This window comes from Diadema antillarum, unplaced genomic scaffold, assembly GCF_040938485.1.
Source record: "Diadema antillarum isolate AM-2024a unplaced genomic scaffold, OU_Dant_1.0 seq00001973_RagTag, whole genome shotgun sequence".
NCBI classification, from domain to species: Eukaryota; Metazoa; Echinodermata; class Echinoidea; order Diadematoida; family Diadematidae; genus Diadema; species Diadema antillarum.
Window position 1 is genome coordinate 3,594 of NW_027272632.1, and position 27,781 is coordinate 31,374.

At 39.3% G+C, this 27,781-nt stretch overlaps 1 protein-coding gene across 1 annotated transcript; it reads left to right on the plus strand.

Annotated features, from left to right (window-relative positions):
* On the plus strand, positions 1–26,305 carry LOC139713453 (lanC-like protein 2). Its single transcript, XM_071625181.1, has 10 exons — positions 1–89; positions 1,811–1,955; positions 2,906–3,026; positions 3,471–3,678; positions 6,046–6,187; positions 7,328–7,468; positions 8,987–9,169; positions 15,751–15,927; positions 23,910–23,982; positions 26,215–26,305. The coding sequence occupies exons 2-10, from the start codon at positions 1,845–1,847 to the stop codon at positions 26,292–26,294; spliced, it is 1,236 nt and encodes a 411-aa protein (XP_071481282.1). The 5' UTR covers positions 1–89; positions 1,811–1,844; the 3' UTR covers positions 26,295–26,305.
* Positions 26,306–27,781: the final 1,476 nt, after the last annotated feature.

Below are 27,781 nucleotides of genomic sequence, written 5' to 3' on the forward strand. Positions count from 1 at the left end.
TTGAAACAAAAGACGATACGAAGTGTGGTTTATACTCACAACTGACGAAATCTACCCGACTTAGCATTGTTGCGAGCTTCGCATCAAGGGTGGGTATGATTTTGTTGGTCCTGCTGCATGCACACGTGCACGGCGCAGCACCTCGATCTGTCACCGCGCCAGCGCCAGAGACCTGCCGCCTGCCCGGCCCGCTCGGCCGGCGCGCGGACCGATGATGCGACGCCGCGCCTACAGTACGGTACAGCCTTGCCAAGAAGGTTCGTGTTGCACAGGTCACTGCTTGTCAAAAGTAGAAGAAATACAAAATTTGTACTAAGTATACACTTTCCATGAGAATAAGAAAGAAGATAGACTATACAGCCAAGTCTGTTTTTTTTTTTTTTTAAAGACATAGATCTATAGGAGAAGGATTCTGTGTCTAGGCCACTCATGATACTTAGTCCCCGCGGAACATATCCCCGACTGCCGACGCGACAGTATATACAGACTTAACTGTTAGTTTAGTCTTTTGCTTCAGTCAACAGAACAGGTAAGCCTAACCCTATAGGGTACTCCTTGTACACAGCCTGAACGTGAAGCGTTCGGCTGGTTGCAGTTACAGGACAGGGTGATTGTAACTTAAGTTAAAGCAATATATTCATCCGTTGAAGACGAGTCCTGGGAATGCTTGGTCTTGGGCAGGTGTCTATGAAAAATGCGTGTTCTAATAGCAAAATCAGTCCATCCTCAATGGGTGAATAATTATAGACACCTATCTCCTTTTATAAAACCATTTCAGTTTTTCGCTCGTAGCTCTTCTACTGATTAGACCCAAGAGCACTTTTGTAAATGAAGCTGATTTTGCAAATCCTTAAAGGTGATATTTCACTCTTCTGATTACCAAAAAAAAAGAAGAAGCTAAACAGCAAAAACATAGACTAGATCTATTTAAAGCTCATGTTACAGTGCATAGCCTATTAAAAATAATAATAATACTATGAATAGACCTCTCTACAGCCTAGTCGACATGACTTAAAGAGAGGTTGAGTTGAAAACGGGACTTGATACTTTATTTTTAGGGCTCCATGTGACAGTAATGTCAGAGTATGTTGATACTTGGGTTTAGATCAGTAGTGGCGAAAAAAGGATCGGCAATGAAAGATGAATTCAAATTTAATCAGAGAATCTTGTTTCATTTCCATCAGAGGAAATGGCTGGTAGCCCATATTCAGTTGCAGTAGCTGTTCTTCCATGGGGTTCAGTTATGTATCAGGTGGGACCACTTCACCGGATTAAACACCCTGCTCTTCATGATGAATAAAAGAAGCGGGATCTTTTACGTGCGTGAGTTGTGACTCTCACACAGGACCTCCATTTTATGTCCTATCCAAGGGACAGAGTGTTTTTGCCTCTTACTAGAGGGGACAGTATGATTACACACAACATTGCTCAGTGGGACCAGAGGATTAAACCGGGGTCCTAAGGATCGTGAGGCAGACACACTACTGACTGAGCTAACTCACCACCCTCTTTACAAAAGTATTGTAATCTCAGCTCTAGATTGGTCAGGCAATATTATTTGATGTGTATCCTGACTTCAGTGTGATGTTTTGAGGTCCAGTCATTCTCAGAAATACAGAGTACGCTCTCAGAAGATGCTCGAAGTATAAAGCATACGGTCGGAGGAAAAAATGTTGGACTTTGATAATACATGATATAGGTTTTTGATCACCCATGTAGGCTTGATTAAAGTAGATCGTGTCATAACTCTCCTCCGAAATATTTTAGACATTGGGTGGGAGTAAATATTCATTTCCTTTCTATCTTATAGATTTCTTGAAGGTCAATGGCTTAACTGCTGAAGGATGAGCAAGCGAAAGCGTGACGAGCAGCCATCATCGGACAGGCGAGAGTTCAACAACCCCTACCCGCCGTTTGACGCCAACTCGGCCTCGAGTGTACTCAAAGATGACATGGTGAGCGGTATTGGAAGTGCAGCAAAATTGGCGGGGTGCAGCTAGTGCTTGTGTGGGCCATTCCTTTAGGCCCCTTGTGAATTTTCTTCATATCGTAGGTGAAAAATGTCTATCATCTTGGGATTTAATCCTGGAGAGTGATAATGTGTTTTCTCTTTTTTGAAGCTAGGCATCCAGTAGTTTTCATCAACATCAACATCATGGGTGTTGTTTTTTGTCATTTTTGTGAAGTCTGTCAAAATATATTTTCATTTACAGTAGTTGTGCATCAATGATGACATGTGTGCGATTATAGTCTCCCTGAGAGTGATGTTTGGAAAATAAAAAAGAACTCTCCTTTGTAGTAACCTTGGTATATTAAGGCAGGGCTTGACATTAACTTTTTCCTCTGGCGGCCTGTTCGGGCCACTAAAATCTGCTAATCTGAAACTTTGATGGCCCGAGGAAGAAATGTAGTCGTTTGACATAAGAGAGACAGAACAATGAATTTTTAATCTTAAGTGCCTGTTCAGGCAACCAAAAGATGCTAGCCTTTTCAAAATTTTGGTGGCCTGACATAAATTTCTCGTGGCTCTGGGATCACAATTTAAGCCACCGCTAATCTCAAGCTGTGCATAAAGTCTTGAATTTTCTACCTATATAGACTATTGTAGGTTGTACATTTCATACTTTATATTGGTTTTTCCTCCACACATTTCTATATGAGCAGAGCGAAAAACAAAGAAAATGTGTAAAGCAAACTAGTTAATAAAATATGCAATGTCAAACAGTGAACTTAAATAAAGATTGCCATGGTTCACTTTGGTTCTTTGACTTACTTTAGTGTGCCAATATTATTACTAACTACTTTGGCTGCTTCTGCTGCCATTATTTCTCCTCTTACTATCACTGGTGCACCTACCTGTATCACTACTGCTATTACTTTTGTGATCTGCTTGACCTGTCCACAGCTTTCGGAATCCTTTCGCAAATCTGTTGGGGACTCGGTGGCGAGTCTCATTGGTCAGTTGGAGGCTGGACTGAGGAGGGAATGCGATGAGACTGACCAATCAGTCTACACTGGAGTCACTGGTATGTCCAGCAAGATGTGCTACTTCTATGAAGCCATCCATATATACCTCTCCTTCATTCTTGCCACTTTACAGTAAAAAGAAAAAAGAAAAAAGAAATTTCTATCTTTTATCTACTTGTTACTCATCTACATTTACTAATTATCAATTACCTCTGCCAAGGAGGCTATGTTTTTGTCAGCATTTGTTTGTTTGTTTGTCTGTTTTGCAGAATAACGCAAAAAGTTGTGAACGGATTTGGATAAAACTTACAGGTGAAGTTGATAATGAAAAACATAATGATTCAAAAATAACTATTAATATCATGTAGATAGATGCTACCCATTTGTAATGGAAGACAGTAGTATGTATATCATATTAATTCATAGCACTTTCCTCAACCTCCCACCTCCGATGAATCATAGATCAAATCAATGTTTCTTTGATTTCATTAATTCCTTCACAGGTGTATCATTACTCTATCTCCACCTCTACCGAAAGCTTGGGCACCAGGAGTACCTTGGTAAGAGTCTGGAATTTGTGAAGCGCCCTCTACGGCACTTGAAGGGCCGACGCATCACCTTCATGTGTGGTGACGGGGGCCCCCTCGCTGTTGGTGCAGTATTGTACCACTTGATGAATCAACCGTCTCAAGTCCGTGACTGTGTGAACAAGTAAGATTAATTTAGCTACTCACCACAGAGTAAAATGTTACTTACTTGTCTATGCCATGGTGCTGCATTTGCACCATGTTTGCGGCTGCCACGGCAGTCCCGTTTCAGGCCACCGTGCACAAAACGGGATGGACGTGAGACAACGCGATGGGACGGGATGGGCAAATGTAACAGGCCATTATTGTCGTGGATGCCTGTGGGATTTTTGAACTTTAAAAAACTTTGCCACAAGCAGTCCTGATGCTAATGAGAAAACTTGTAGGTGGTAATAAAATGGCATGGGGTGGATACAACAAAGCACGACAGCACATAATAGGCCATAACAAAACTTGGAGGCGGTTCGTAGCAGAGCTACCAAGTCTCACGCATTCTGCGTGAGACTCAAGCATTTAGGGGCCGTCTCACGATCTCACACATGGCACCCATTTTTCTCGCGCACCACGCGAAATCGGCAACTTGGGCCTATAATGAGCATAGCTCTAAAGATTAAAGTGATAGTTGCCATTGAAAGTATACATGTATTTTCCTTTTGTCTTTTAAAATAATTAAAAAATAGTCACTTAAGTATGCACCTGATCGCACCATTGAAAGCTAAAAATTGAAAAAGCTCCCTACCGTGGGAGGCTACAGGGGGAAAAATCCCTCCCACACCCTCACTCGCGCGTACATTCGCTCGCCGAGATGCCGAGTCATGAAAATCTCACTCATAAAAAATTTGTGAACTTGGCATGCCTGTCGTAGTGAGACGTGACAAAAAATATTGTATAGTCTAGCCTGACCAGACCCCGTGAGAACGGTGTCTGGTAACTACATGTTTTATACTGGAGCAAGGACTGGAACAAACAAGACTGGAATACAGAGGGGAAAAAAACAGGAGAATATCCCATCTACCCATGGCGCATTATGTTTTGGACAGACGGGGCTGCCATGGCTGCAGGGAACATGGTGTAAATGCAGCATAACATGTAGCTAACTGTGTAGGACTTGTAAAACACAGTTTTGCAAGTGCTTGGTCAATTTTCAGTGATGGGATGAGAAAGTACTAATATTATCCCTTTTTAACAGACAAATCTTGGGAATTCACAACTTTGAGACAATGTATGCAGCATTTTTTTTACCGTGTACAGTATTTTCGTCACTTGCACATTTTGCAAAATGATTTTTGACCACAAAGGCCATAGTGATCCAGTAGAGATTTAATAGGGGGATCAGGTAGTTTCTATCCGTTGGCAATTAGTTTCCCCAAGTCTGTACCAAATGGTGCAGAAAGTGCCCCAATGTGCATGCCAGGTGCACAGTAAAGGGTTAGATAACTTACGCAGCCGTGCGTAGTGGACATGTGGTTTAAAGACATTCTGCTTTGCCGTTCATTCTGTACTTAACCTTCTGAGGACGAGTCCTGAGTATACTCGGGCAAGTGCCTATGAGAAATATGTGTACAACTAGTAGCAAAATCAGCTTGTCCTCAACAGGTAAAATGGGAAGCAATTCGTATGTCCACAGGTCTTTTTTGTGTGCATTGTTCAATGAAATGATCTTGTCACATGCTCATTCGTAATAGTGAAGCCCATTTTACTTTTTGGTTGTTCTCATACTCTCCCCTAGGAGGGTTGATCAACCTTGATTCTATTACTGTCAGTATCCACTTGGGGGGAAAGCGAAAAATTCATAATTGTTTTAGACCACATAAAACTCTGTTTTGTTTACTGGTACAGTTTGACCTCTCCTACCCAGCCTCCCTTTATCCAGACCTATCTATCATCTGCAATCTCGGCATGATTTTCTTTTCTTTCTTTTTTTCAATCTAATAATTACAGGGAAAAGGGGGATTTCAAACTCAAACAAAATTCCAGCACAAACTCATGTGAATTGCATATTATTCTCAACATGAAATGAACATACATTCACATCTAATTTTCAACATGCATTCAAACATTCACTACCCACAAATCATCCCAAGAACATGGACAGAAAACTTTTCATTAAATCAGGGCACATTACAAGCAATCTTTCTCCAGCAGGTGGATGCATTAAACATTGAGTCTCCCATATCCGGCCAAATCCCTTATGTGTGTGTGTGTGGGGGGGGGGGGGGGGGGGGGGGTTCATAAAGCTGTTCTTAAAGTTACAAACGACTTAAGAATGACTGGTGATCAGTTCTTGTGCTGAATTATTGAAATTCTGTTAAGTATAGCACATCAGATCTGATCATCATTCGTTCTTTGTTCGTAACTTTAAGGACAACAAGGTCGTACTGTACTTCATTTATATTTTCCTGTTTTCATTAATCTGTGTTGTTAGTAGTTTGTGAGTGCAGTGAAGATGAAATTAGCTGAACTTCTCGAACTTTTGAATCGTTCCATTCAGGTTGGAGGGACTCCACAGAATGGTGCTGGACTCTGCCTTGCCCGACGAACTGCTGTACGGGAGGGTGGGGTACCTCTATGCCCTCCTTTTTCTTCAGAAGAACCTAGGAGAGGGGTACATCAATCCAGACTTGATAGATAAGGTATGTTTCTTCACACGAACTTGAACTGCAGGGGAGAGAGTGATCTTTATCATTTGTTCTGTGGGTCAAGAAGTATCGCTTGTAGCCAATTTCTTCCTTCCCCACCCAAGAGAGAAAGAGAGATAACTTAAAAGTAGAAATTTTCACACATTTTGCATAACATGAAGCTAGTGAGACAATAAGAACAGTATTTTTTTTTTGCTTGTTAATTGTGAAATTCATTTTGTACATATGATTCTGTGAAATTCAGCTTATTAGGCCCAGTGCCAAAAAATTACCAGCCCCCCCCCACTTTGTTTTTACAGTAGAGGGAGAAAGATTTATAGTTAGATACTTGTTCACCATCATCCATACATCATGTGCTCAATGTGTATTTCACCATCTCTATGTACATGAAGAACATTTTCTCACACACTGTGCTAGTTGGGGCAAGAGCACAGACAATGATAGCAATTTATGAGACTGCTTCCGTTCCTTTGTTGATAGTGACTTGTGTTTATACTTCGCAACGATTAAAGAAAAATGATCATGTGCCCAAATCATGTGACTGACACTGACCGTAAGACCCTAACCGTTGTGTAAAGTTAGAATTATTTGTAAATTATATGTTTATTTTTGAAACGTATGTGTGAAATAATTTGTTTTGATGTTCATAACGTATTTGGGAATCTACTTTCACACCATATGCGTTGGGCAGAGCGCCCTACGTGCAACAAACGAAGAGCTCTAGGTCATTGGTGCGTGACTGAGGAGCCTGCTTTCATTGTACGAGCCAGGCTGACCAGATTTTGTCATCATCATGCACTGGGACTATCTGCCCTGACTATAACAGCAGACTGCTCCCGGCACACAAATATAATTATTAATTGTTACGTTTTTTTAATTTTCTGAGTAATTGATCGTATGTAATATATTGATATTATGCAGATAAAGGCACAAATATTCAAGTGTGAATGATGCACCTCTCAAACATAACAACAACAATTCATCTTTCATTTCTTCATTGGATGGTTTCTTTCTTTTTTCCTTCAACCTTTCTTTCTTCCCTCCTTCCTTTCCTACTTTCTTTTCCTTCCTTCCTTCCTTCCTTCCTTTTTTTTCTTTTATTTTTTCTTTTTCCTCCTTTGACATGCTGGACAGGTGTGTCAGAGGATACTAGACTCTGGTCAGCGGTTGGCCAGAGAGGAGCGGTCAGCCAGCCCTCTCATGTTTGAGTGGCACGAGAAGAAGTACATCGGGGCCGCGCACGGCATGGCGGGAATCTTAGCACTGCTCCTGCAGGTATGGATCTGGAGCATGTGCTCCGCAGGTATGGAGCATGTGCTCTGCTGGTATGGAGCATGTGCTCCGCAGGTATGGAGCATGTGCTCCGCTGGTATGGAGCATGTGCTCCGCTGGTATGGAGCATGTGCTCCGCTGGTATGGAGCATGTGCTCCGCAGGTATGGAGCATGTGCTCTGCTGGTATGGAGCATGTGCTCCGCTGGTATGGATCATGTGCTCTGCTGGTATGTAGCATGTGCTACACAGGTATGGATCATGTGCTCTGCAGGTATGGAGCATGTGCTCTGCTGCAGACTTGGAAGGAAGCCATACTTTGCCAGAACCCTTTGAAAGAAAAAAGTCTGCGCATGGAAGGAGTGACGCAAAATCATTGATCAGTGAAGAATGCAGCAACTTTGATTTTGAAAACAAAACAAGATGCAGCAATGCAAAAAAACAAAACAAAAACAAAAACCCTTCCATAATAAAACCTTGTAAAAGATTAAAGGGCGATGCAAAACAAAAAGTATCATCAACAGAAATTTGTGAAGGATTAAGAGAGAAAATTCAGGAAATCGTGTGATGTTACATGTACGTCATGTGGGTGTGGCAAGGTTACCACGTTTGTCATAAGTAGTTGTTTGTGCAGCTCTCCCCTCTTGCTGCATAGACTCAATAGTAAACTAGAGCTTCCTTGTGTTCTCAGGAGTGGGGATGATTCCCCTTATCTTCAAGGTTGTTGAGAACGTAACATCTCAGTGCCGATTCACTCACAGTCTTCGAATAATAGAAAATGTTGCCAATATTCCTCATTTCTTCAGTTTGTTACAATTTTCTACATATTGGGTGATTTCAGGATCAGTGCTAGTGTTAGTGCTAGTGCTAGCTCCTATAAGCAACTGCCATAAATCGAGCCCCAACACCGACGGTCAGATCAATGCAATGATACTGGGGGGCGTTTCATCAATGAGTTCGTCGGAGTTTTCACCGACGAATTTGCTATCAGCCAATCAGACGCAAGGATTTACGCTGACAACTGTCAAAAGCTAATGAAATCCTTGGTCTGATTGGCTGATAGCAAATTTGTCGGTGAAAACTCCGACGAACTCGTTGATGATTATTGATCCCAACATGAGATGTTAGCATCAAACCACCATGTAGTCTGCAGGCATTGCGTGACAAAGAGTTTTTGTGTACACTACGTAAGCGACCATTGCATTTAGTGTAGACTTTACACATACAACGTACAGCTAACACCAGCACTGAACCTCAAATGGCAAAGATGATAATCCCTATGGGTTAGCGTTTGGGTTGTGATCATCAGGATTTTGCGTTCAGTTTGATGTGAGGATTAGGATTAGGGTTAGGGTTATGTTTGTGGGTAAAAGTTACGTTTGGCCGAGCGTGCAGATATTTCATAGGAGCAATTGTCACAGGAGCAAATGTCATGGAACCATTTCATATACATGGTTATTTAATGCCATCTATTCGGTTGATGGTTATGTTTTTTGTTTTTTGTTTTTTTTCTCCCCACAAGGTCAATTGCCCGGCAATGACCAAGAGTTTGCAGTCGCTGATAAAGCCGGCAGCCGACTACATACTTGCACTCCGCTTTCCCTCAGGAAATTTCCCATCATCGCTAGGCAACCAGACGGACAGGCTGATTCACTGGTGTCACGGGGCCCCTGGAGTCATTCACATGCTGCTACAGGCGTACAAGGTATGGAGGCATGTACCGCCAAAGTAGACCCGAGTGAAAGGCATCACACTGTTTCCAGTTTTAATCCGTTCCTTTCGCAATTCTGTGAGAACATTGAAGGCCCCCAAACAAGATTCTCTTTGCCTATCAACAAAGAAAAGATGAGTTGCTAACCTGCCAGCTGTGCGAAAGCAGTCGTCCTGTATATGTAACCCCTTTTTTTTACCCTCAACTCTGTGTGCCATTTTATTGTGGGAAATATCGATCGGACATAAAATATGAATAAAGCGTTTGCTGACTGGTACGCAAATTCCTTTGTTAGACACTCTAAGGGCACCCGTATGGGTCATCACAAGTCAGAATGTAGTGAGCTCAGTCTTGAATTGCTACATTTGTCCTTGTATGAGTGTTTATATAGCAAACACGCACACTTCTACTTTGGAAAATGTATATTAAACAAAAATACTCAGTTTTCATACAGAAAAAAAAGTTGGAAGAAGAAACTCTTATGTTTGATTATAGTCATTTCTTTCTGGTCAGCATAACACAAAGAAACGTAAATTTAGTCTACATGTATTATGGGAAGGCAGTCTTGTCTGCATTTGGGTTGATAGTGACAACATCATTCTTAAATCTTGTGCACGTAGGAGTATGTTTCATGTATAGAACCCGTGAACAGCAATGAAGCAAAACCGCGAAAGAACAAAGACTGTCCACTGTCTGAGCGAGGGTGAAGCCACATATGCCTCTTGTGGATATACAGCAAAACAAATTTTCGCATGTAAGCCCTGCTGTGCTTTGTTCCCCACTTTGCACAGCAACTGGAGTTGCGTCTTCACCCATTGGTAAAGGTGTCTGGAAGTTTTTGTCAAGGAATGTACAGATCTACAACTACGTAGGTCAAATTTGGATCATTACTGAATGCTGATGGAAATAAAAAGGCTCAGCAAGCTAAGTTGAGTGCTTGATGATGGCAGAAAGAATTAGGGGACACCTGTTCAAAAGTGTGGTAAATGTCACTATGTAGTCATACAAAATGCTGGTATCGATATATTTATAGGGCATCAAAAAGTACCATTTGTGATGCTTGCACAATGTGACCCCCTGTATATGCATCAACATTAATTTCTCTTGTTTTCCCTCTACCTCTGTCTCAACCTTATTAATGGTATACAAATAGTGCATAGTCATGAGTGCGATACTACAAAATTTCGCACAAGATAAAAGATAGAGCCGCTCTATTCAATTCGGCTTTTCCTCATTGAACACGTTGCGCCTCATCTTTCACCGAGTGTGAAATTCTCTCCCACTGCACGAGTAAAGACCTTGCACTATTTGTTATATACAAGACCTCAGACATCAACAGATGTGGTCCACATAGATTCTTGAATTTAGCACAGAAATGGCAATCATTTTCCGTATAAGGCGAATGAGCGGCTGCACAATCACAGCCAGCCATAAATGTGTGTATGTAGGTACGCGAAACCGATCGGTTTCAATTAAGTTATATACAAAAATGAGTAACAAAAGTACGCGCTTGTAAGCGCACTTATAATTGTTTAGTGCGTGCGGCAAATGTTTGTTTATTGTGACGTCAAAGCAGTGCGATGGAACAAAAATTTTCAGTCAATTGTGAGTTTAACATGGGAGTCAATGGAAGTGGGTGATGTCAGCCATGCGCTATCCATTTTTGCTCAAGCAAAATTGCATGGCTGACAGCCACAGCGTGCGATGGAACTTTTAACTGAATGTCACATGATGGGCAATCGATCAACCGGATAGCTACATTCTTTTTGAGGTGTTGTATAAAGTCACAAATCTTTCCTGTCCCTCCCTGCATTTGATCGCATCCTCCCCTATGCTGATAATGGTTTCCTCTACTTGCCATCATGATAATAAAAACAAAATAAAACAAAACGATACATTTCAAAGCAGAACAAACTGAAATAAAAACAGACAATCCTTTCTCATGTTTGCTGGATTTTGTATTATACGGCTTGATCTAGTCATGTGTCATCCCATTTTTCTCTCCAGTGGTGTGCCGTCTTCTTTGTGTTCTCATCTTCTCTACCATTCACTTTCTTTTTCATTTTGTAAACTGTAAGGATTCACTTCCATGGCAGTGTAATTCTGTTGTCCAATGAATCTCCTCTTTTTTTCTTTTTTTTTTCATCATACCAGAAAGGTCAGTTTGGACTTTAACATGGAGCAGAGTGACAGTCTTGTCAGAAATAACCCTCTAGACGTCTGCGAGGGTCAAAAGTATTATGAGATTAATTCTTTACGGATACAAACTGTCATAACCATGATTGATTACATGTTTACCTCCTTCACAAATAGAGAGCATCAACGAGAAAATGCTTTTTAAAAAAATAGAAAGATTTTTAGAGTCCAGGCCTCTTGTTACAGATTCTGCTGCTGAGTTGAGGTTTTTGTGTGATGGAGCAATGATTTTTTTTTTTAAAGGGCCAACGGGATACAATCCAATTTGCCCACTTGCCCTGATTGTCCAGGAAACTTATACCCCTTTCATGCTTGGGATTAGCTTAGCCAACTGTAGTTCCCTAGTCCACAAAATGAACCCTCTGCGGTGACAAAGTTGCTGCCTTCGCAAAGACTTAGGTGCAGGACCACCCCAGGTCAACTTGCTACTACTTTCGTTGTTAAAGAGTATTTGAATTTTGAAAACAAAATGACACACAGGCATATGGTCTTGAAATGAGACTATTCCCAGTGCTGCAGTATCGCCAATCACAGCCCCTCCTTGCTGAGAAGTCTGCTCAAGGTACCGAGCCGGGCTGGCCAGAAAATACGATCGTCGATTGGGCAGCTCGAACCGAGGCCAGTGAGGGAGATTTCATTTTGATATAATGTATTATTTTGAATTATTTATCAATAGAATGAAAATAATATAGGGTAAAATTTGAAAAATTTAAAGTGATTTTATGAATATTTATTTGGTGTTAATATTCCTTGAGGAATGATAAACGCCAAATAAATTCAAATAACAACAACAACAACAACGTATATAAATTATTGAAATGTTTTGCACCGCTGATACCATGAGAATTACACTGCTATAATGCAAGAATGGAGCTAATGGTAGCTCCATGATACCAGCATGGTTCTGAGCTGCAGTCGGAGGTGCATGCGTTGTACATCTCACTGTGTATGTGTCATATCACATTATGGTTACGAATGTGTGGGACTTGCTGGCCCATCCGCAAGAAATTGAGAAATTCAGATGAAGTCAACTTTGATTTTTACTCAATTTTTTTTTTTCATCAAAATATAGATATCTAAAATGCATTTTTTTCTTGAAGTTAAAGTACCTATGCTTCTATTATTTGTCAAAATTCATATCCAAGTTTTAGATTTCATAGAAATATTTGTCTTGTGAGTTTTAGATAATTTCATAGTATTCGTCTTGTGAGTTTCAGATAATTTCACAGAATTATTTATCTTGTGAGTTTAAGATTTCATAGAAATATTCGTCTTGTTAGTTTTAGATTTCGTAGAAATATTTGTCTCGTGAGTTTTAGATTTCATAGAAATATTCGTCCTGTGAGTTTTAGATTTCATAGAAATATTCGTCTCGTGAGTTTTAGATTTCAAAGAAATATTCGTCTTGTGAGTTTTAGATTTCATAGAAATATTTGTCTTGTGAGTTTCAGATAATTTCATAGAAATATTTTTCTTGTGAGTTTTAGATTTCATAGAAATATTTGTCTTGTGAGTTTTAGATTTCATAGAAATATTCGTATTGTGAGTTTTAGATTTCATAAAAATATTCATCTTGTGAGTTTTGGACGTGGAAAGCTGTTTACTCTTTTTTTTTTTTTTTTGCTGACCAATAGCATGATGTTTGAATTTTATGCAAAGAAATTGCGGCACTCAATGGATTTCTGCCCTGTAATTGGTGCGCTCGGCCATGCCTAATTAAAATACTGTGGATGATTTGCGCACTCTCATGAAGTCATGCTTTGCGTTACTGCCCATTTGGCAAACTTTCTATTCTAGTTGCCGTGCTTCCTGGGGCCCAGGATGGTGAGAGTGAAGCCTCACAAGCTGCCGTTTTCCTCAGTCCCTCCCATTTCTGATGCAGTTTGTTATTTGGTTCAGGCAGAGTCCAGGCAGCCATAGATTCACATTACCCTAGAGAAGCCAATGACTCCAGGAATAGACAAAATGCGGGGAGTATATGAAGACAAATAATTTTCGGGGAAAATGTATGGCACCAGCCACAAGGCTTCCACAATACAAAAATAGAGACAAAAAACAAAACCATCTTGATCATAATTGTCTCATTGTTTGTGTCAGTCCTTATTTCTGTCAATCCTCGTTTCTGGCCAACTCAAGATATCATGATGACTTGCAATACAGTTGAAGAATTGTTCACATTGTTAAAATCAAATGCAACTCCCCATTCGACAAACTTTACCAGTCATTGCTCTTGTCAGTGAAGGGCCCATGTTGGTTAAATTCATTTAAGGCTATCTAGTCATGGAGGAAATTTTGCCACAAAAAATCCCTTGCTTGTCATCAAAATTGGCACCTCTGAAATTCACAGCATGTCCTATCCTATTCCTATCCTTCAGAAAGATCAGGCAGATGTGGTCGAATTCATTCAGTGTCAAAACTAAGAATTGGAGATGATTGCTACCAAAATGTTGCCACTTTGAGAGGAAACAACTATGTGAATCTTCTGTATAATGTTTTCAAGTTAAGATTCAATGATTAAATTTAGCAATTAAAAGGTTTTTGGAAAGTCTGCTGGCAAAACAAACAAAATGTTAACCATAAAGAGACCAAGAGGGGATTTTTTTCCCCTCTGCCCTGTAAAATTGTAACAATGAATGGTTATGAAAGGACATACCTCCCCTTGAGAGTTTCTGGTTTATGCTATGGGCCAAAATGACTCCAAAATAGTGATATTATATTATAGTATCATAGGTAGCACTGAGGCCTATAAAATCAACCAGAAACCAGATATTAGGCTGAGTACATTTGTTTTGTTGTTTGGATCAAAAATTTGAACAAAAGAGGGGAAGAACAGGCAAGTTTAACCCATTGAGGATGATTCCTGAGTATACTCGGGCAAGTGTCTGTGGGAAATTCATGTTGTAGCAAAATCAGCCCATCCTCAACAGGTTGAGTCATACTTATGATGTGATGATATGATAATATTACAAAAAAGTAGAGAATCTGCAGATTATACAGAGTGGCCCAGAAAGAACGGAACATCTAAGATCTTTAATTTCAGCAATATTGTTGCAAATGTGTCATTATTTTGCATACCATTGGAGAGGCCATTCTTTTTCCAATAGAATAACACCAAGTTCTTTAATTCTTATTAATGCGTTATGATTTTAGAACCATTTTTGTCCACCCTTGCAATTTTCAAAATGTGATCATTTTGCACTCTCAGAGATACCGAAAACAGCAAGAATAGAACCAGTAGCATTCACAATGATAGTAACAATGAAATTCACATTATTCACAATGATAACGGACAATGACAATCACAACGTCCGCCCCACATTCCACACATTGTGCGTTACTGGTTCTATGGCAAGCCGAATTCTCGCTGGTTTCGGTATCTCTGAGAGTGCAAAGTCATCACATTTTGAAAATTGCAAGGGTTGACAAAAATGATCCTAAAATCATATAATGCATTAACCAAAATTAAAGAACTTGGTGTCATTCTATTGAAAAAAGAATGGCCTTTCCAATAGTGTGCAAAATAATGACATATTTACAACAATATTGCTGAAATCAAAGATCTTAGGTGTTCCGTTCTTTTTGGGCCACCCTGTATTGTGTATGTATTTCAGTCAACAAACATTAATTGATGCTCCCTTCTGAATTCTATCACAGTGTTTTTCGGTGAGGAGAATATAGCCTTGCAAAATTATTGAAGTATACACACATGATTGCAATGCCCTGCAACTCAAATTTAGGAACCAATTCATGAAAATTTAGAATGTATTGCAAAGCAGCAGTATGTACATGTAGATGAGTAGCATGCATTGCCATTTGTAGTTGCTGCATGAGAATTATCTCTTTGTGCGCCACGATGTAAACCCCTGCGTGCTACATTATTCTGACATTGCAAGTAGTCTTGCTTTGGGAAAACATTCTATTTTTTAGATATAAGTAACTTTATAAATGTTGGTTGTCCTGGACACTGAATGAGCAAAGTTGTAGAGAAAATGTGTTAATCCAATCTTAGCTTCGAAGTAAACTGTATGACGAATATATGATTGCTTTTCTTTCAAATGACCAATAACTGCATTATTGTAGAGGTATGACTTTTGCACACAAAACACTGACAAGAAACTTAGAATTTAGTCGCAAATCCAGTAGGGAACACAATTTGATAGTCAATCACCACTAAAATGCAAGCTATATATGTGACAGGAATGCAATCGCGAGAAAGCTTTCATTGTACAATGTACTGTGGCATTTTGTGATTTATCAATCGGTTTGGGCGGCTTTGTGCGTTTGAGCAAAATATCCGAACTTGGCACGCTGTTGACTTGAGTCAGGTTTGCGAATGTTGCACATAAAGAGTTAACTGGAGTTTTTCATTTCTCTCACAGGTCTTTGGTGAGGAGCAGTACTTGAATGCCGCCCTCTGTTGTGGGGACGTGATATGGCAGAGGGGGCTGTTGCGCAAGGGCTATGGTCTGTGCCACGGGACGGCTGGCAATGGATATGCCTTTGTCGCCCTCTATCAGGCCACCAAGGACCCCAAGCAGCTGTATCGCGCCTGCAAGGTAAGGTATTCAACTGATGAAGGACTGCTCTCTCTAGGAACCAGGGGGGGGGGGGGGGGCGTTTCATGAAGAATTCAAGTCTAACTTAAAGGCATAATTTACCATTTGCACGTAAAACACAAACCCAGCATTAGTGCTTTAAAATAGTTCTAAAATATGAGTTAGGGATTGAAACAACCACTGTAAAAATTTGAGTCAGTAAAATCAATGTTAAGTATTGTTTATAAACAAAATTAGAACAATACTTAGAATGAAAATGTTTCCAGACTAAATCGTCTACAGTTACGGTTTATTGAGAAAAATACTGATATCTCCTTAGATTTAAGGCTTTATTGCGAAAATCTTTGGTAGGATGTTTTTTGGTACAACAAACTTAGGCATATGCATCAAATGTGATGTCTTGAACATTTTTAATATCACCGCTCCCAAAGTTAAACAGGACCTTTAATATTTAAGATTGACTAAAGATTATGGTATGCCACTAGTTTCCCTGTTCAATTTTATTAGTGAAATCACCACCCACTTCAAATTATTGTTAGTGTTTACAGAATAATTATTTTATTATTTATTTTATCTTGTATTATTAAAAACTACATGAAAAGAAGTTTCCAAAATCTTCATTTTTATCAGAAAGTTGAGCAACAGTGAAGACACACTCGGCATGCCATAATTTTTATCAATCTTAAATCTTAAAGGACAAGTTCACCTTCATAAACATAAGGATTGAGAGAATGTAGCAATATTAGTAGAACACATCATTGAAAGTTTGAGGAAAATCAGACAATCCGTTCAAAAGTTATGAATTTTTGAAGTTTTTGTGCAGTACCCGCTGGATGAGAAGACTGCTGCAGTGTATGAATAACTTAGATGTCACATGCGTACAACAATATAAGGAAAATATAAAGAGAATTTCACAAAATTCCATCTTTTGAAAAAAGTACACATTCCCCTGACTCGTTACCGACAAATGTTATGGGTAATATTATTCCCCCTGCCTTTAGAAAGAGGCAAGTCAAGTGCACTTTTATTATGCCAAAAAAGTGAAAATATGTTGAATTTTCTTTCACATTTTCTTTATACTGTTGTACGCATATGACTCACAAGCTGTAGTAGTCTCCTCATCCAGCGGTTCCAACACAAAAATTAAAAAAATTCATAACTTTTGCATCGATTGTGCAATTTTCCTCAAACTTTCACTGATGTGTTCTACTAATATTGTTGCATTTTCTCAATCCTTATGTTTATGAAGGTGAACTTGTCCTTTAAGTTAGCCTTAAATTCTTTGTGAAACATTCCCCTGGCATGATATTTTGTAGATTTAAATCTGATATCAGATTTTTTTTTTTTCTCTCTCTCAAGTCTATACACATTTTGATTTTTCCATGTATCAAAATCACCTGAAAATGTTAATTTCCAATCTTTTTCAACAAACCTCAATATCATCCCTGAGGGCACATACAGAGTGTAACAACCAAGCTGCACTCTGTGTATTACATAAACAGTACAAAAACAGGATGTAAGATTGCAGAGCAATCACATTGAAGGGATTATTAGATTAAGCTGAAATTTTGCACACACTATTAAACCATTGAAGACTAGTCCTAGGTTTCTTCTTCTTCTTCTTTTGTTACTGTTATGCTGGTTTTGCTAATGTTATTGTGTTTTCTAGTATGAGGCACCATATAAATGCAATTATTATTATCATTATTGTTATTATTATTCTTATTCTTATTTAACAACAGTAGATAAAAGGAGGATTCCCTGCTCCCCCACCACACACTTCTTTTTTTTTTTTTTTTTACTATGGTCCATTTTTTATGCCTCCGCCACGAAGTGGTGCCGGACGCATTATGTTTTCGGGTTGTCCGTCCGTCCGTCCGTCCGTCATTCCGTCCGTCCGTCCGTCCTTCTGTCCGTCCGTAATGAATTTTGTGGACAAGGTAACTATCAAAACCTGTTGAGGTATCCTAATGAAACTTGGCATGTATGTGTATTAGGGGGTGAAGTTGTGCCTATTAACTTTTGGGTGCACATGCTCACGGTCAAAGGTCAAAAGGTCAAGGTCAAATACATAAAATGTCACTATTTCCACCATATCTATTGAATGCCTGAAGAGATTTTCTTGAAACTTAGTGTATACATGTATTTAATACCCAATTAAGATTCTCTGGTGAAAGTTTGGGTCATGAGGTCAGAGGTCAAAGGTCAAAAGGTCAGGGTCAAATACATAAAATTTCACTATTTCCACCATATCTATTGAATGCCTGAAGATATTTTCTTGAAACTTAGTGTATACATGTATTACCCAATTAAGATTCTCTGGTGAAAGTTTGGGTCATGAGGTCAAAGGTCAAAAGGTCTAGTAAAAATGTTAAAACTTCTTTTTTTTTTCCGTACCTTGGAAAATTGTTCAAGGTATCTTCATGGAACATAGTATATACATGTACTGACTGGAAGTGATTATCTAGAGAATGTAGGGTTCATGGGGTCAAAGGTCAAGTGCAACACTTCAAAATTTTACTATTTCCCTCATATTTATGCAATTCCAGCAGGGTTATTTTTTTACACTTGGTGTATGCATGTGTAACCTAATAGAAATTCTCTGGAAAGTTTTTTTTTCTTCTTTTTTTTTTTTTGCCTCAAAGGTCAAAAGGTCAAAGATCAAGTGAAAGTGCTGAACTAACTTTTTCCTCCATATCTCGGAAGTAGCTCAAGTTATCTTGAAACTTAGTACATATAATGCATGTTCTACCTGAAAGTGATTATTTTATGAATTTTAGGGTCAAAGGCCAGATGAAAATGGTAACAATTTACTATTCAATTCAGAAATTGCACTTTTTCTCCATACCGGTACCTTGAAAATTACTCAATGCATAAATGTATGAATGGGTCAAAGTCTAGTTAAGGTCCTTAAATCCCCAAATACATGCTCTCCTATTCATCCAATTAAACCTAGGTCAAGGAAGGTGAACATTCAACACATTTGTGACAAACTTGTCATTTCAGTATTTTGCCAATTTTGTGAAAATGTAATCACACATTGTCCACATACTATCTAGACCTATTGGGAAAATCATGCATTATGGCGGAGGCATACCAGTCGCCAAAGCGACATTTCTAGTCTCCTGCTGATGTACAACAAAATGCCTCATGCAGTGACAGTTCGGGTCTCGTACTTAACCCCTATGAAGCCACGCAGTTAGGAATTAGACCAGTGAGAATCCATTGATTTGAAAGAAGCCTCAAGATGTATGAGATGGGTATTCATATTACAGATGAGGACCGTGTAATTACGGAGTGGCCTAAGGCTTGTGGTGCGTACTATGTACGTAGGTGTGATTACTACCGGTATTTGCACGCAACGTAGAACTACAACTCTTCCGGAACTGGCCAGGCGTAGCTCTTTACCTCTCAGATACTGTAAATTCCCTTTGAAAGGGTTGATATATGGGTATGTGGCAAAACGAAGAAAAAAAAAAAAACAAACATAAAGGAAACAACATGTTTTTGTATTCAATAGGTTCAAAGTTGAATTCAATTACCTCCGTGATACTATAATATGTGTGCCTGGCTGATCTTTCTCACTCACACAAGATCTGAGTTCGCCAACATTGTCAAGAAATTTTGGCTGAACTGTCTGCATGTTTTTCTGCAGCGGAATACCTTCTGTTTTGTTTTGTTAGATTTTTAGATTTTTCCATTTTGTTGTGGTTGATGTGAATTGGTCTTGAAATAAGAGATGACCAGGAATTGATACAAATCTCTGCTCTGCAGCAGCTGTACTTATGAGCCATATCTTTCATAATTATGATATAGTGCATCGGATTGTCAAAACATGCACTTAGGAGCAAAATGGCTTGTGTGTGCAGTTTTAAGGATCACATTATTTTGATAGGGAATAGTAGAGTCAACATTATAATTATTGCTGTTCTAACAAAGAAACCTTATCATTTGCATCATTTCTTATTCATGTGGGTTTTTTTTGTGTCTAACCATGCATTTGTCTTGTACTAGTCAATCATAGTAAAGTACATGACGTGTGATTGAATTCTCAATGCAGAAGTTATTTGTATCGTGAGTTTGTTGTTTACATGAGAGATCAACTGTTAGATAAGATGCCATTGGCAGCTGTCTGCTGTATTGGTTATTTCCATCACTTTTATCATCATCTTCATATCAATATCACAATTTGTTTTCAAGTAGCGTTGATCTTATCTTTGCCGAAGGTTTCGTAGCCATTGTCTTGTATCTTGAGTAGGCACCTTCCGTTGCAATTTTACTGATCTGTTTACGTCGTAAAGACATTGAGCTGATATTTTCCCTTTACTGGATTAGGGGAAAAAAAAAGCAAACAAAAAAACTAAGCTAAAAGAATGAAAGAAAGAGAAACAAACACTTATTTTGAAGAATCTTGAAACCTTGACAGGAGCTCAAATCTTACATTCCCAGAATACACATGTTGGTGGGTTGGGGATGTAGGGGAGGTCAAAACTTTTTTACAAGTTGGGTGCTATTCATGAATTTAACAATGCGCTAAAATATGACCTCTGATCCCGACATGAATGTGACTTTCATGCATCTTTCTCTGTTCTGTACTGTGCTCCACAATCGTGAATTTATTTTAGCCACTCATGAAATTGTCAGGAAGTACTGATTTGCAAAAAAATAAATTGTATTCCACCTTACTCAGATCCAGAAATGGTAATTGTCCCACATTGTAATACAAGTACAGTGGCGGATCCAGAGGGGGGTGCAAGAGGCGCCCGCCCCCCCTTTATTTGTCGTTAAAAACAAAAGAAATAACAAGAAAAAATGAAATGAAACCCGGAAGTGGCACCAGAAATATTAGTTGCGCCTCCCCTTCACGGAATTCCTGGATCCGCCCCTGCAAGTAGCTGTTCCATGTCTGAACCTGCTCGAAGGAATAATGAGTATTTAAACAAGCAAGCAAACAAACAAACAAGCATGACTTGTTTATGGCATGGCATGTACATGTAACAGTTTTCTCTTATGAAACTCAAATCTTGTCCTCCATTGTGAGGGATTTTGAATACTGTCTTGAAATGTACTTTGAGAATGGGATGATGTAAATGACCTGTATTTGTTCCGCTTTGCTTCCTAAAATAAAAGTGTCGAGACTCATTGCTCTTGAGCAATGGTAGTCTTAATCGGTCAACAGGCAGTTGCATAAGAAAAAAACAGTCCTTGTCAAGATACAGTCATCCACTCTTTTTCTCTAGTTTAAATTGTGGTTGAGTAACAAGACCATGTAAGTTGTATAAGAGGTAGAAAAAAAGTAAAAGAAACCCCAGAAAATAGAGATATGAATCCTACCAAAATATTCATGTCAATATTCTTTGTTAGATCATTGTGGGCTTTGATTCAGAATACACATTTGCACTGCCAGCCAAATTAAGTGAAAAGTGGGAAGAATTGTATCATTGGCAGTTAGTTTGCCACACTCCAATTTTAATCGCGCATTTATGTATTGGAATGAATTTGTTGATACGCCGCAATTGATAACATATTACAGTTAACATATGATTATATCTATACATGTATTTATATGTAAATCTCTATTCTTTCTTTCTTCTTTCTTTTTTGTAGTCAAAGCTATTCCATGCTGAATTTTTAAATTTTCAATATTTACTAGAAGCATTAACTTCCTCATATGCAGCATACGACATCAACAAACCATAGTAAGAAAAAAAACAGAAAAAATATGGAGAGAAAATGACACACTGGAGAAGATTAGGGGATGAATGGCGTGGGAAAGAAAGTAAAGTCATTGTGAAAAAGGCTGAATTCTTCCCCTTGAACAGAGACTACTCCAAAACAAAGCTATCCCTGCTGTTGTATTTGATGAAATTGTTTTGGATGTGACTGAGTGTTTGAAGGTACACTGTATTACTATTGCTTACCATTGGGAGCAGTGATTGAGTTACCTGTATCACATGTGATGTACACATGTGTGTACACATCTTTAGGTCAGTTGTATCACAAAACATACCATAGGAAACATTAAGTCAGCCATCGTGAAACACGCTCAACAGTCGGAACATCGCATCAACTGGGAAGACAGCAAACTCATCACATCCATCAAAAACTGGAACACACGACGCATCAGAGAAGCCATAGAAATTCACACACACGACACTGTTACACAGGATACTGGACTCCACATCAACAACATCTGGCTCCCTCTCATCAACAAACCATCGAACACCAACAATGACAACAACAACAACACACTCTCTCCACAGCACATTCCCCCCTCTACTTCTTCCTCTCATATCTCTTCCCCCACCTCTTCACAACAGCTCCCACGACGTCAACCGCGCCTCCCACTCACGACCACACCTATCGCTGGTTCGAGAAGACGCCCTCACCGACACAAGTCATCCACACCACCGGCGTCCACCCCAACCACTAACCTGGACTCCAATCTCCGGCCACGACCTACTAACAGCCAAGTTAGCTCTCACAGATATACTCCGCCATCAACACACTCCGAGAACAATAGAACGCATCAACGACCGCAACACTCCACCAACAGCCGACGCTCAGCTCGCCTGCGAGCCCGCCTCAACCGACCACTTCCTTCTAGGTCCGCATTCTCCATATATAGCCCGCCGCTTCTCAGATCACGCTTCACTTCTGACGAAGGACAGTCAACCTGCCCGAAACGTCAAGTTCCTCGGTTCTCCTAGTTATTCTTATAACTAGATTTCTTGCGCTACTTTCACTAGCACCTTTACTCAGTGTTTCATTTCTCTTTCCTCTCTCTCTCTCTCTTACACTTTTGTCTGTTTCTACACTACTTATCTTTTCTTTTCTTTTCTGTTCTCTTCTCTTCTTTCTTCTTTTTGTTTTATTTCTTCCTTCCATACAACCCAACGGTCCTTTTCAGGACCACTACTTAATTTACACATTTCTCCACAGGTTATTTCTCTTGTCTTCTCTCCTCAGGTCTACACTTTAACCTCATTTTGATTTCTTATTTTTGCTTTTCTCCCACAGGAACCTTTTCAGGACTTAACTGTCATCAATTTTCCTTTCCATTTTTTTTTTCTCCCTCTCAGCAGCATTTCATTCTAGGATCCATACTAGCTCCCTCTGATTTACGTATTGAATTTCAATTTGTTCTTTTCTACTTCTTTTCTTTGTCCCCGCCTCTCTCTCTCTCTCTCTATCTCCCTTCTATCAACATATTCTCATCTCTCCTCTACTTACCCTTCCTTCGAGGGATTATTCGTCCTTTCTCCATTGATTCCGCATTCCATAGTCACACTGTTCGCCGACTTCGTTTTTCTTCTCTTGGTTTGATGAATCTTTACTGCTCTCTCCTATCTCCGTGATTCTCCAACATTCAACTCCTTCCTCTTCCTCTTCCCTTCTATTTCATCTTTCCCCTTCTAACGATGTCCGAACATCCTACTTGATTCTCACACTATTCTTCCTTACCACTCTCTGTGTTCCTTTCTCTACCGTCTCCACTAGTGCAACTTCAACCTCTAGCCCATTACTGTCTCCCACTCTTCACTTTCTGCCCTCCTCACAACCCCCATATGTCGCTTCCCTCTTCGTTTCTCCTCTTTCTAGGCTCTTCTGCCAAACAGCGATCCGATTAAGGACTACATACACATGGTGTCACCGCAAATCTTTCTTCCTCATTTACTTCACCATGCAAACCTTCAAACAACATATAGGAAACATTGCTGTGAAGCATAAATTATAAGGAGATATATCACTCTTTTTTCTTGATGAACCATAATTGTAGACAGTTTGTTGTAGATATTGTTCACATTTTGTATGTTTAACAATACTAAACAGTGATTATACTGATTAACTTTTTATATTGCTTATTTCTATCTCTAACTTACATTTTAGAACTATTTTGAAGCACTAAAAAGCTGCTTTTTGTTTCATCTGCAAAATGGTAAATAATGCCTCAAATCAACTTTTCCTTTCTCTGATATTAGTTTGCTGAGTGGTGCATGGATTATGGAAAACATGGCTGCAGGGTAGCTGACAGGCCCTACTCACTAATGGAAGGTGAGCTGGCCTTACGGCTTTGACATGGCTGAACTGTACAGTATGGCAAAAAAAAAAAAAAAAAAAATTGGATTTTTGCATTGAAAGCTATCAATATGATTAATCTGTCTAAATGCTACTCAAGGGTTTTAAAATATAACATCTTAGCCATATTTTGCAGAAAAATCCATTCAATTTGGTTATTAAGTGGTTATGGGGAAATGAGGATTGTTGTAAAGCATGTCATGGGTCTAATTCTTCCAAATGTAGCACTTGGATGCTCTTCGAACTGCATAATGTGTGAACACAAATTTATTGGACAGAACTTGGAGGGAAGAGATTCCTGACATGCTCTACAAAATTCCTCCTTTCTCTATGACCACTGAAGCAAACTGGATGGGGTTTTCTGTAAGATGTGAATAATAAGTTATAGTTTCTTACCCTGAAACTGTATTTTGATTGATACACTATTTTTAAAGTATCATTACATAAGGTTCCCGTTGTTAATTTTTGGGGGGGACATACGGTATGTATCTAAAATACTCATCCTCCAGCAGGTAAAGGTCATCCAATTTTTAATTTTTCTGTGTGTGTGTGCATGTGAGTGAGTGTCTGTGTGCTGCATTTTTGTATCAGATTTGATAGTCTTGTCTACTCCGAGATCAGAAGAAAGATTTTTATAACGCCAACATGGAGTGTCGCCAGAGGCATGATGGTTTCAGGTTGTCCGTCTGTCCGTCCGTCCGTATGTCCGTATGTCCTTTCGTCCATAATCAATTTTGTGGATGACGTAACTTAAGAACTGTTTGAGGCATCCAAATGAAACTTGTTATTTTATGTATTTATGAGTGGATGGAGCTGGACCCATCAGCTTGTGGGTTCACACACTCAAGGTGAAAGGTCGTAAGGTCAGGGTCAAATTATAAAATTTCACTATTTCCCTCATATCTCTGCAATGCCTGGAAGTATTATCATGTTAAATGTTGTGTATACCAGATAAACATTTTCTAGGAAAAGTTTTAGGCCAATGGGGACAAAGGTGAATTTAAAATCATTACCAGATGATGATTATTTTTGCCAATCATGTGAAAGAAGAAAAATGGGAAATGCATGAGAAAGAAAATGCATTTAATACAGGGAAAAGAAGATAGTATTGTTCATATTTTGTAACACAATGTAGAAGAAAATGGGATTATAAAAAGGGAAGAATAGATGAAAACAAAATCTTAATGGAAGTAGCATGAGGAGAATAATGATAGCTGGAAGAAATCAGCAGTGAGTTAGGGGAGTATTTGTGACCCGCTACAACAAAAGGATCCTAAAGTCGCTGACGGGCGAGCCAATCATGGCCCAGAAAAATGCTATTTTCAGGCCTTTCCTTTGATCATTTAGCTTCGAAATTTCGGCAGATGATAGAAGATACATTAGACTACAGAATTATGTTAAAAACAGAAATCCAAACGTTTTGACAGATTTTGGTGATCTGACTTCAAACTCGATTTTCTAGGCTCACCCGTCAGCGACTTTAGGATCCTTTTGTTGTAGCGGGTCACATTTGGTAATAAAATTTCTTTTCCACTCCTTTTTGTCCCTTGCTTGTGGCCTATTTGAAGATGGTGTAAAACATTATGAAAAAAAACAAACAAACAAACTAAAGATCGGAGCAGTAAAAACAAGGCAATTAATTTATGATGTGTATTGCATAATATATGTGATGTATACATAGTTGTTTTGACACGCCTATGTCATATAACTTTGTTGAGCTTACAGAAATTATGATTTACATTTGGATACATATTTAAAATAATATCTGTATGTATACATCTGTATGTATGTGTGGATCTGTATGTACATGTTGTAAGATGAGAAGGTGTATATATAAGATAAAATGATAAGGTGTAACAGAAGTTGGAGGACATGAAAAACAGTAACATGACTACGACTGGGAAGAAAATGATAACTGGAAGAGAAAACTGATGCCAAACAAACTAGCATGGTAAATAGCAGGGCTGCCCACTCTCACGCATTGAGCGTGAGACTCACGCATTTTGGTCCTTTCTCACTCTAAAACTTTATTTCATTTGCATGCATTTGTATGGATCTCACTCATTTTGACTCCTAAATTATAGCATTTGCCTATGGGAGTCTCACTCTCAACTAGTTTCCAGTGTTGGCAGCCCTGAAATAGACAAAGAACATGCATTACTCCAGATACTTTTCATAAAAATCATTCCATCTGTTTTTGTCCGTCAGGACTCGCCGGAACAATCTACTTCTTGTCGGATCTTCTCAATCCTTCAGAATCACGGTTCCCTGGTCTCTACCTCACCTGAGGCGAAGGAGCATATACATTCTGGCCCCCTGCTTATCAGGCAGTCGACCATACACAAAATATGCCTGTTCTCAATTCTGAGATACCCACTTTAGGGAAGGAAACGGGTTAAAATCAGAAGAAAAGTCAGCAATTTTTGTGCAGTCTGTAGTATGTATTATTAAAGGCTGGACATTGCATCACTTGTTGTGTATTGCAGTGTCAGATGTCGTCGTGCCCCATTTCTCCTTTGTGTCCTGCACTTTTGCAAGAATTTGCCATAGAAGGTAGATCTACAGTGGACTGTATGGCACTTCTCGCTACTTCTCAGTCACTTCTTGCCACCTGTTATTACTTCTTGGTCCTAGTGAATGAATATCTTGTACAGAACTGCATGTACATGAGTGGCTGAATAGCCCCCTGTCTATTTTTTTTTATATATGATTATTATATATACTATGTATAGTATTTATAATATTATTTGTTTGTATGTTAAAAACAGTGGAAAATACCTGTGGAATGATACTGTAAGGACTGCCCACACTATATGTGGCATTTCCCTGTACATCACTAGTTAGAACATGCACAGCCATGCCATTCACAACCATTCATGGGCTTGACACACAATGATTCTTCAATTCAGATCAAATTAACGTCACTTTCTCAATTCTTTATTGATCAGCAGTCATGCATAATTGCCAAGTAATCAAATGATCACAATGGACTTTTCATACAAACCAGATTTGTGTAGATTTATCCCGATTATCACTGCCCAGTGTACAGTCAAACCTGTCTATAGCGGCCACCCAAGGGAGACGGAAAAAGTGGCCGTTATAGACAGGTGGCCGCTATAGGCGGGTAATCCAACTTTGTGTGCATTGCTTACATGTACATGTATCATCCTTGTATCCTTACATGTACACCGTGTACATGTATGTGTATATGTATGCACACACCGTGTGTTTCATGCATTTAACCATGCCGGTTTATATGAAATTGTTGCACAGTAGTATGTGTATTGTCGTGAAGAAAGCTTAACACTAACTAGTACATTATCATGACTGAATGAGAGATGAATACAGCAGTGGCAATCACTGAACGTTGCCCGCACGGGTACAAAGCGGGAAAACACGCTGAATTATCAGCTTGACTACGGCTCCATTGGGTTTTTGGCCGCTATAAACAGGTTAAAATCTGCAGCAGGAAACAAAATTTGTGGCCGCTGGTCACGTTAGACAGGTGGTCGCTATACACAGGGTCTTTAACAGGGTTTTTCTCTCGGGGGGATTTTTCAGTGGCCGCTATAGACAGGTGGTCGCTACAGACAGGTGGCCGCTATGGCAGGTTTGACTGTATGCGTAAATTCTGTGTCCTCGCTTGTCATCCCACAGCCCACCTAACGTAGGCGGCAGCAAACCACCAACCCATTACAATACACACATGTATAATTCGCCTTGTTTCTCCACCAATTGCTGCTGTGCACAGTGTCATACAACAGGCAAATTGCCA